Consider the following 11,989-nt stretch of genomic DNA (forward strand, 5'->3'; position numbering starts at 1 on the left):
CAAGCTCATGGTATGTTCCGGTAGCATTATTGCCCTCCCATCTAAAGCTTTACCAGTCATTTTTGGCCCTCTTCCTTGTCGTAGGCACTCTCTGCATATCTGCCCACTGATTCGGGTCAGAGCCTTTAACAACCAGTATAGTCCTCAGCGGCGGGCTTTAATACTATAATAATAATATAGCTTGGCAAGGTACTTCTATGGTATTTTTGGAACAACATTGTTTATTTTCTGGCTTTAGTTGATAATCTGTTTGTTCTTGATAACAGAGGAGTCTGTTTTTCTTGTACTTTCAGCATACCAGCGGACTAAGCGCCATGCTCATCATGGTCAAACCGCTCTCTGGGCCAAGAGAGCACATTGTGGATCTGGAAATGGTGACCGTCAACCCCCTTGTGAACTATCGTTCAAGCTCCTTGCTAAGGTTAACGATCGTCGTGGGGCCGTACCCCTTTTAGTAAATGGGACCAACTCACGTCGCACCTGGAGCAACCAAAAAACAGAATCACACATAAAGCACTTGTCACGTTATTTATAGATTTTTCTTTTATAACAGAAATGTCTATGACTTCTGTGTCAGCAACATTCACGTCAGCATCTCAATTCTCAAAGCAACTTACTACTTTGTGTAATGTAAAAAAAAGGCCTGTGTTTAAGTTTAACAGTATTTTCAAAATTCGAGAATTTTGCATTTCATAAAGTTTGCCAAATTTCTCGAAATTTTTAATTATACAATTTTGTATTGCTTTTTTGAAACAAGCTTGCAGCTTGCACCTCATGGAGTCTGGTTCACACAAATAATGTCTTACCTTGAGACATTTTCTAGTTCATCCACTCTCCTGCTGGTATCTTGTGAGACCTTTTTAGTGAGTTGCGCCCTGAATTAAAAATATCACATGAGGTACCGTCAAATTACTTTTCTCTCTAAAACCATAATTTCATGTAGTGTCACAAAATGTGAATGGAATTTCCCAAAAATCCACGCAAAAAATGACACAATTTTATGAACATTTAAAAATTTTCCGTTATGTAACGATTACAAATGTGCCTTCATTGCTTGGATGTGACATGTATCAAATACTTGGTTGAAGAAACATGCTTCAAAATTTGCAGAGTTTTGGCAGAGAAGAAGTGACCAAACTGAAGCTCCATGTATTTTTCTGTAGTGCTTCGTTCACAGTAGTTGGACATCTCATGCTTTGTCACTCTTACCATGATCCTATTCTCACAAAAGGTCCCTTAGTGTTAACGCTCACAACCATTCGCTTCTATGTGACTTTATATTTCTGTTCACATTTTAATCTGCTTCGCAGTAGAATTAAATGCCACAGTTCGTGCTTCCATCAAAACTGAAGGCAATACATAAAAGGGTAAACATCATTTACCTCGCATGCGATACAACGCGTGCCATTACAACGCGGTCGTTACAAAGACTGCGTTGTTACATCGCATACCATTACAACGCAAGTCGGAATAACGACTTGCTGTAGGGGGCAGAAGGTGTTGGATTTAAAATCCAACACCTTCCCTACTGTTGCACAGACTGGAGTTGTAATAGAAAATTAAACTATTCCAAAATCCATCGCCCCCCTACTGCAAGTCATTTTTCCGACTTGCGTTGTTATGGTATTCAATGTAACAATGCGGTCGTTCTAATGACCACGTTGTAATGGCATGTGTTGTAAACGCATGCGGTGTAACATGGCCTATTCGTATAAAAGTGTCAAAACCTTCTGTTTTTTACTTTCAAAAACATTTCCCAATGGTTCAAAAAGGTTAATAGGCATGTAATGTGTGCTCACAAGTGCGATATGTATATGTAAGTGTGTGAAATGTATGCAAATTATGCATATTTGAATTCTGACAGGTTGTGGGAAGTTGGGCACAACCATACAAATTCAGCAACCACCACACTCCTTTTGCCATGGCGTAAATCTAAGCATATATTACCAACATGATTAAAACTAGTGTCAAATATGAGTTCAAGAAGTATGGGGAAGCACACTTTATGAACTTCGAATATATTGTGGTGGTGTACCTGGTTCTTCAAGGAAAAAAATATTACATTCTGAGAAAAAAAAGTCATAATATTTTAATGCAATGCTTATAAAAGTACACACTTTCTACATTACACACACGCTCGGTTGGGAAACTGTCAAGTAAGTCACCATTGTAAGTGAATACCATACTAACACATATTGCAACAATTCTTTTGAATACCATACTAATACATGTGCTGCAACGTGTCTTTTGAATACCATACTAACACGTGTTGTAACATTTCTTTTGAATACCATACTAACACTTGTTGCAACATGTCTTTTGAATACCATACAAACACGTGTTGCAACATGTCTTTTGAACACCATACTAATACATGTGTTGCAACGTGTCTTTTGAATACCGTACTAACATGTGTTGCAACATGTCTTTCGAATACCATACCAACACGTGTTGCAACATGTCTTTTGAATACCATACTAATATATGTGTTGCAACATGTCTTTTGAATACCATATTAACACGTGTTGCAACATGTCTTTTGAATACCATACTAACGCATGTGTTGCAACATGTCTTTTGAATACCATACTAATACATGTGCTCCAACTTGTCTTTTCTACTGTAGTGTTAATTAAAATTACCTACATTGTAACACATGTTGAAACTACACTGATGGACAGATATATATTTTTTGACACATAAGGCAACCTACGTTTGTCTAATTATCATAAGACACAGCCATTTGTTGAAGTGCATCCCTTCATCAAGTGCAGTTTTAGATGCATATTGATGACATGCAGATACATCCCTGACTGTTGAACAGCACAGAGCATCCTAACAGATCACAGAATGCTTGAGATACCTCCTTTTCTGAAGGAAGGAGAACTAGATTTGTGCGAATAAAGCCAAGTTCAGACAGAAGTAGCTGTCCTTCAGCTCCACCATGTTATTCAGCTGAATGTTAAAGGTGGAAGCAATTGAACCACAGAATTTAAAGTGGATCTCGTGGTGTGTGTTTCAGTATAAACCACTGCTTAATGTCAGATCACAATAGTTGTGAACGGCAGTAATGTTTAGATCGTAATACTCAGAAGGGTCGTCTGCTTGCTTGAATGGATGAATGAATGAAACAAGATTCTCCTGATACAAGCAGTTATAAGATCATGGCTTTATTTGGAAAAGCCTTGTTTTCATATTTTTCCCTAAATAAGGTGACGGTTGAAGTAAAGTGTTGTGTATTTTTAAAGGAACAGAATTCCAAAGCTTAGAGACCGGGTGGGTAAGTTCTGCCTCCCTGTGTAACCAGCCTGACTTTAGGAATGTCAGCAAGCCGGGAAAATACTCAGCGAAGCTTTTGTGCAGTTGTGAAATGGTTAATACATCAGAACTCATCATAGCTCCATTATACCAGTTTATATGGTCTATATAAAAATTCAGTCTACCTTGGTGCAGCAAGAGAAGACATTGTAAAGTTGAGGTGGAACCAGAAACAGAAAGCAGGAAAGTTCCTTAACCTAAATATAATGGATCATCTCACTCCTGGCCTGAAAGAGTACCACTGGCTTTACGTGGGTCAGAGGATCAAATTCAAATTTGTTTGTGTTGAGTACAAAGCCTGTGAGGGCAAGTTTCTTAAAATTAGCAACAAACATATGTTCATAACATCTAAGGTTGAAACCTCAGACCATAATACTTAGACACATCTCTCTGCTCAGCTTCAGGAGGAAAAAAAACCTAGATGATATAAACAGTGCTCAGAGTGCAACGTCATGGAACAACTTAGACTTCTAAGGAAGGATCTTGTTAAGTCTCTCATCCTCCTTGAGGGCACTGAAAATGAGCTTATTAAATATTGTTTTCAATGAACACGCAAAACAACACGGGGTCACTCCCTCATATAAAGTTAGTACATCTCCCCTCAACACCAAATAAATTACTGCACTCCAGGACTTACCAGGATACAATGGTGGACCTCCAGTACTGGGGGCACAGGACTCATGCTTGCGTCGGGTCTACTCAGTCCACACCATCAGTATCAGTACTTAAAAATGTTCTTAGGTGACATTATGATTGTTTACAAAATAAATAAATACACTGATGAAACAGAAAAAAAACTGCCACCATGGTGATGCCTTATACCACTAGGAAGCCATGCAGGCAGCCTGACAGAACGTGGGAAGGAAGCATATCACAGCAGGGCTGCCCTTTGATGCCCCTATGGCTCCCATCCACTCTATTCTTGGGAATCAGTGGGAGCAGCCATATCACCCAGAGCCCTGCATGCAAAGCAGCTCTGGGGAATAGTCGTGAATCATCAGACCATAGGACAAAGTTAGTATGAAGGATTTCAGCCCCATGAGTGGTCACTTTGGTCACTGGGGATATTTGTAAGACCTACCAGCATTCATCCTTATCTTCTAGCAAGGACTGAGGGACTCCCAGAATAGAGACCTAGAGACTAGCCCCTCTCCTCCTTGTGTCTTATAGTAAGAATTGGGCAATAAGTACCTACACCCAACACATGGCTGTATTCTGGTGACCCACAGGAAGTGGTGATTGTGGTAATTCCCCCACTGGGACCTTCTAATTACTCATTCGACTGACATGTGTTGGAGATATTTTGGTGGGATTAGGGGTCTATGAGAGAACCACGCATGCCTTCCCCATGCATCACTTAACAACGCGGGCAGAAATCGAATGCGTCATTACCACTCGCTCCTTTAGCACGCATGTCGTTACAATGACTTGCTTTAGGGAAGTGCTGGATTTTGGAATAGTATAATTTATTATTCCAACACCAGTCTGTCTAAAAGTAGGGAAGCTGTTGGACTTTAAATCCAACACCAGTCCAACAAAGCATTCCCTAAAGGAAGTTGTTGTAATAACTTGCGTACTAAAGGAACGCGTGGTATCCATGTGTTCACTGTAGTGCCTGTGTTGTAAAGGCATTACATAGTATAGACTGCGTGGTAAAGGGTGTTTCCCCCAGGTTATAGCGTCCTCCATACAAACTTTATATATAAATAGAGGCCTTGTTTACATTCTGATGGAAGGATCTTCTCCACAGAACCATTACTTAATTTATGATGACGGTTGCTCATTTTTGTGGGCCAGGACTTATTATGCATCTTCAGACTTTGACCTAGAGAAAGTCAGAAAAGGAGGAAGAGAAAGATAAAAAAGACACCGTCAAATGGGTAATGGAGGGATGAAAACCTGCAAGAGTGAGGAAGTCAATGGAAAAGGAAGAAATAGGCATAAAGTCGAATCAAAAGCTATCTGGGTTTGGTTTTGAGCAATTCCAGCATTCGACAGCAACAGCATTACAGGTAGCTAAGAAATACTTTGCATAGGGTCCCTCCACTTATTTCTGTTTTTTCAAAACAAACACTGCAAACAACCAACTCCTTAACCTGCTATTTAAGGAAGATGCCACCGAGGCTGACTGCAGAAGAAGCTTTGAAACATTATAACCAGAGGTGCACCACATTCAAACTGTATTCAATTACTATAAGAGAATAATTTCTCTATAAACATTTATACAAGCAAAAATATTTTCAAACACTATTTTCTATAAATCCATAAGTGCTCTTCATTTATTGATTCTTCTATAAGAGTGATCTCTACACTTATTTGTCACAGTTACAACCAGTGCATCATCGAATGAGTACTTCTACACAGCCCACATTAGTAACACACAACAGAAGTTATGTGTTAGATCTACTTGTGTGCTTTCACAGACTTCAGTGGTCTACATTGTAGTAGGGAATTTTTCTAAAACTGCTTGCAAACCAACCTGCTATGTCAAGGTGCACCTCACATTTTAACACTATTTCAAAATGTGAGCAGCGCAGCACAAAATCGAGACGGAGGATCTTACTAAGAAGTGAACCCTAATCATTATATTAACAATGTCCAATTTCTGCTCATTGTTTGTGCTGGTGAGTGAACATTCACTTGATGTATCAATCAGTCCACTTTTCAAAGTAATATTCTGTTTAATGTTTAGAGCTGTGTATAATTATTTTTATGGCATCTGTGTTTTGCTGCAGTTCACAACTTAGTAGAGTTGCAAAGTTTGTGGACTTAACTGGGAGGTGAATTTACCTGCAAAAATGCAAAAAAGGAGGATTTTCCTGCTAAATCACAGTTTTTTAATCCTCCACAAATAACTTTTTGACGGGCTTTTCATTTGCATGCTAAGCAGATTTTTCCCTGCCTATCCAAGGTGTCAGGTTGTCACAATTTTGTCAAACGAATTTACACAAAACAGACGTATGCATCAAATGAAGTTGCCTGTCCAAGCATCACTTGATATAGACATGCATTGTTTTTTTAAATAAGCTGTGTACCACTGAACGCTACCAACTTGCAATTATTATAACAACAACTGCGTTGACCGTCATTCGAGCAGAGCAATAAATTGATGGATTAAAACTTTTAAAAAGTATGAAAAAGATTGTCTTTTAAAATGTGCAAAGCGAATTTTCTTGTAAGAAAGTATTAGTAAATAAAAATCTATTTCTTTAGAACAACAGATTTTGTGATTTGTTTTTCAGAATTATGGGCCTCATTATGCTGGCCGAAGGACCGCCACCTACAGGCTGTGGGTGGCGATCTTTCGGCCATCTCCAGCTGTCATATTATTATGGCATTTGGACGAGTGGCGGTCGGAAACACCGACCGCCACGGTCCCGACACGTGGTCATTATCTGACCACCTGTCTGACCTCCCTGTATTCCCAGACTGGTGGTGGTGCCTGTCAGGCACTGCCGTAGGGATTACAATATCCCTTTCTGCTGGTCATTCTGCGGCGGTCAAACCGCAGCAAAACGGCAGGTGGAAATGGATTTGGGGGCCTGTAGCAGCCCCCCCTAACCTCCCGGGCCAGTGACATAGGCCCTGAGGGGCACCTATGGTGCCCCCTCACATATCTCTACACCATGTGGTAGGCACAGCATGGTGCCTGCCATGTAGTGCAGGGATGTGTGTGGGGTGTCTGTTTTGTCTTGCGGCGGCTGCTGCAGAGCGCAGCACCCGCGGCAATACAAAATATGGGCAATGTGACCGTCACAGTGGTGGTCGCATCCTATTTTGCCCTGTGGGACCGCCACCTTGTAGGCGGGAGATCCCAAATACGATTAGATGTCGGGCGGACAAAAATCCATCCGCCATCCTAATAACCTCCTATGTTCCAGTGCCTGACATCAGAATTACAGATCTCCTAATTTTTTCTGTTCCATGCTTGAGAATCTAATTTATTTTAGATTTATTTCTTAACATTCTGAAAATGTATAATTGTATACATGCGACAGAGAGTACCAGTATGCACAGAAGAAATGTGGATCTAATAATGTATTCACAAATGTAATCAGAAATCTTCAATTCTCTGGACTTACATAAGTTCATGTGTAACAGTGCCATTGCAGAGTAAGTATTCAATAATATATGAGTATGTTTAAATGATATGAACATCTATCAAACCTCTAGTACCTTATGGTCACTGTTAACCAGCTATGGCAACGCCAACTGATCTGTCTTATGACGGAAAGCGCTTGGGTGCGTCCACACAAGCACTCACTCATCTATCCATCCATGTACTCAGTCACAATTTATCCATGCACTGGGTTTCTCATGCTTGCATCCACGCATCCATTTATCAAATCAGTTCAGTTCAGTTCAAATAGCTTTATTCGACAGCATGTATCATAAAAGCGTTATTTGATATTTGTACAATAAAAGAATATGTGTTCAATAGTAAAAAATCTTTGAATACAAAAGTTTGTTTAACATATCTTGGCATAGCATTTTTGGCATCGTATTATAATACAAAGCAAAAAACAAGTCTCACTAAAAACATTAATCTAAAAAAGTGTACGTGCCACTTTCTACGAATCCCTTCCACCACAGGTACTCAATAGTTATAATGGGAATACAAAAAATAAAAAAGGTAAAAACGGCACAGTCCATCTCAGTAGTGTTTATATAAAGTGCTAGAGCTATATCCATCGTGAGAGGTACTCTAAATTTGTTGTAACATCCTGATATGATCTGTGGTTTTAATAAATGCTATATAACACAATTTTTTTAGCTGCCTCTAGAGTCACAAAGACCTATATTGAGGTCACCCCACGAAGGGCTTTGATCCTAACTAACCAAGCTTGGCCTAAAAACTTGGCCACCCACATGAAAATAGAACACTGGGGTTAGATTTTAAAATACGCAGAGCAAACCGGTGGTCACGGGTGCCCATGTCACTGCAAATTAGTTTTAACCATTTGATCCTTGTTTTGTTGTAAGCTGGGCAAGCAAACATGACATGACCAACACACTCCACCGGGGCTCCACAGCAGGGGCAGCTCTCTGTTGTGTTCTCAGCTGTGTGCCACTTTGAAGTTAGTGTAGGACAGTAGGATCTGCTTCACATGGGTACCAACACTTTTTGATGGTGTTTCACTGTTTTTCGACATTAGTCTGGCTATGGCCCTGCAAATCAGGACCACAGCCTAGCTGCTTCCTCTCTAAAATGGTTTCCATGTACATTAGGTACATATCTAATTAGATTCTGGAGTGCCTTATACGCCCCTAGTATATGGTATACTATGTACCTAGGGCATAGGTACCTCAGAGGCCTACCAGGGGCTGAAGCATGTATTATGCCACCCCTGGGAAGCACTCCAAATGGCACCACAGGTCTGCTACTGCAGCCTGTTTAAGGGTGTGCTTGCACCCCTTACAGTGGTATAGGCTACCTATATCCACATATATATACAGACACATATAAACCTATAAGTCACTCCTATGGCAGACCTTGACAATCCTGAAGGCAGAGTGCTTGGTTTTGTGTGAGAGTGTGACCAAGCATCAGCTGAGCCCCTCTGCAGCTTTCGGATATACTTCCATATGTCTGTTCTGTGATACAGCCATACCATATACTCTTAAGTGCATTAAAACCTCGCGGTAAATGCTAACTTTGGATTGGCTGCATCAAAACATGTTTGGTGTCAAACATCTTGGGATACTACCCCCCCGCCAGTTCTGGCGGCGGGGGTAGCATTCCACCCTTCTAGAGGGAGAGACATGTTCACACTGGTCAAACCCGGTAGGACTTTCCTGTGCCCTGGCATCACAAAATGGATGCCTTTGCCACAGACACGGGTCTGGCCTCCTGCTGCTGACCGAAACTCCGGCAGGGGAGGCCTAGACAATAGGTTTCCTGTCGAAGGGAGGTGTAACCCCCTCCCCAGACAGGCAGATGTATATTGGTGCTGGGCGGGAGCTTTGAAGTCCTGCACTGGGGGCACATTTGGTGTCCCTGTGCATAGTCCAGTTCAAACCGGTTGCAGGGGCCGGTTGCCCCTGCTATGGTGCGAAACTGGACAAAGGAAATGGGTGTAATCACCTCTCTTTCCAAACCCACCCATAGGTGGGGCCTTAGAGTTAGTCCATCCCGTAAACTTAGTATAAGTATAGGAATCCAGTCCCTAGGACTTTAGATTACCCTGGACGAAACTCTGCAACATAAATCCTGGACCTTCAACTTTCTATTTCGACTAGAAGACGGAAGAAATCTCCCTTGGGGTCAAGGAGTGACTCCCATGCTTGGCAGGCACCAAAGAAGCAACTGACAAGTCTGCATCGCTGAAGCTCCAGCCGGACGCTGAAGTCTTTGCATCACCGGAGGTAAATTTCCAGACTTCCCCGAGTCTACCCTGAGTCCACAGCAAAGCTGAGGCCCGTGGCTATCGTGGGTGACATGGACTTGTGACCCCTGGACACAGTGATCTTTTGCAGCAACAGCATCTTCCTGGGCTTCTTCGAAGTTGTGCTTTGGGCTCTGAGTAGCCCCAGCCTTGAGCACCTCCTGCACTGAAGATTGCTGGCCTCCACTCCACGAGTGACCCGTGGGCCAGTTTCACGTGCGACCGCTTGAGGCTCCTTCACGATAGCTAGCCCGTTGGCTAGTAGGTCCCCACAAAGGCAACTCCTCTTCTGCTTGAACTTTCCTGGTTGCTCCAGATGTCCCCTGACTTACCCTTGCTGGGTGAGTCCCTCAGACCTTGCTGGTCTGCACCGCAGTCCTTTCTCTGAATTCCAGTGACTTGCTGTTGCCAAGGCTTGTTGGGTCCAATCTGGTCGTCGATACGGCAGCACTCGACAAACTTCGTGAGAAAGCTCGAATCCGGCTCGTGGACTTCATCGACACCTCCTGGACCTCATGGCTGAAGAGTCAAGACACCCATCAACTCACCTGAAGCACCCAACATATGTGGGCATTGGTCCATCCTGCCCTCGGTCACTGGCTAGTGACCCAGACTCTGTCCCCTCTGCTTTCAGGTTCCTTCCCTCCTAGATCCAGGCTTGGGTCTCTTCGGACACTTCTCCTCTTCACGGCAGCAGCAGTTCTTTGCAGGCTCCCATTGAAATCCACGACGCGACCCGACACCAAAAGACACCTATGCACCCGGCTTCCCTGGGTGAGGTAACTCGAGTACTCCGGTGCTCCCGCGGGTGCTAGCCCTAGAACTTCTTAAGTCCAAAAGGGTTTGGTCCTGACTCGATTCGAAGTGTCCCTAATCTTTAAATTTCCAACCGCGACATTGCCCATAGAAGATAACGGGAACCCGTGGTTGTGTTCACACACTGCATACAGTCCCCGTAGGTCCCCTGTGTCACTACCTTGGGTGGTTCCTTGGGGTCCCAGCAATTCTACAGGCTCTAGGCCTTGTGTCTAGTTCAGTTGTGGTTCTTATACCACTCTTTTGGTATATGGTTTGGTATGCTGATAGGGCTCAAACGTGTGTTTGTGCTATTACTGATGATTGCTCACTTGTAACTTAAGTACTTCGAACTCCAGTCTCATAAAGAGACTAGAGGGGTGTGTTTTAACCTAAATACATATATTTTAAATATATACCTGGTGTGGTTGTCCTTTCATTTGATCATTCAAGAGATTATAGACTGGTAAAACAAGCTGCTTTGCATTCCTTCAAGACTTAGCCTGAAGGCTGCTCTCCATAGCTACCACTAGGATAGCTTTCAATAAAGGTTGTCTTTAACCTATCACCATAAGGGGTTGTTTGGACTGATACAAGGTGCCCACTAGAACTAGTGGACAGCATATATCAGGCCACCTTCTCACATTGGTGTGCAGCGTGTGGGATTCCAGTTTGCTATTGTTTTACCAGATAATCTCAATTGAATTGATCAACTGAAAACCACTAAAGGTACCTGAGGTACATATAATATCAAGTTTAGCTACAGTAAGTTCTACTGAGCTTAGAGTTGTGTGTCAAGGGATAGCACACCCTTTCTACAACTCAAGAGAGTTTGGTAGGCCACACTAGTGTAGGAAGTGCATCACACCACACCACATTAGTAATGTCTACCCAGCCAGGAACCAGTGGGTCCCTACCAGGAACCAGTGAGCTCCTTCCCTATAAATATGAGGATCTCTCCTTTGCTCAACTTAGGGCCTTATGTTCCATTAGGAAGCTGAAGACAGGCAAAAGTCCATCCACCCAGCATCTCATAAAGATACTTAAGCTGGATGATATCACAGGGCCTAGTGGGCCTGATGGGGTAGACAGTGTGGGTGGAACCGCAGGTGAGGGTGGGCCTAGGGTAACAATCCCCCTGACCCTACCTCAAATACTGACCAGCCTGATGACAATGATCAGGATCTGGTGAACACAGCTCTCCTGGATGAGGATGAGGAGGATGACAACAATGCTCCTTCCTTTATTCCTCCAGGTAGAGTTGAACATAGGGCTAGAAGGGATAGATCTCTGTCAAGGGGATCTATCCAGTCTAACTCCTCTATAGGGACCTCTGTCATTTCTCACAGAGAGAGGGAAACCTCCCAGGAGATGAGAGAGAGACTGCTGAAGTATGAGCAAGACAAGTTCAACCTCAGAAAGCAGCAGATGGCCTTAGATAGGGAAGTCCTAGGGCTCTATAGAGCCAGTAAAAAGGAGGGACTAGAGTC

At 42.7% G+C, this 11,989-nt stretch overlaps 1 protein-coding gene across 1 annotated transcript in view; it reads left to right on the forward strand.

Moving 5' to 3' along the window:
- Positions 1-6,538, forward strand: part of EFEMP1 (EGF-like fibulin extracellular matrix protein 1) — a 472,560-nt gene extending 466,022 nt beyond the window's left edge. The window contains exon 11 of the mRNA XM_085612379.1: positions 294-6,538. Coding sequence (XP_085468505.1) covers positions 294-455 — 162 coding nt within the window. The 3' untranslated portion in view covers positions 456-6,538. The remainder of the gene's footprint in view (positions 1-293) is intronic.
- Positions 6,539-11,989: the final 5,451 nt, after the last annotated feature.

The sequence above is a fragment of the Triturus cristatus genome, chromosome 6, assembly GCF_964204655.1.
Source record: "Triturus cristatus chromosome 6, aTriCri1.1, whole genome shotgun sequence".
Lineage (NCBI taxonomy): Eukaryota > Metazoa > Chordata > Amphibia > Caudata > Salamandridae > Triturus > Triturus cristatus.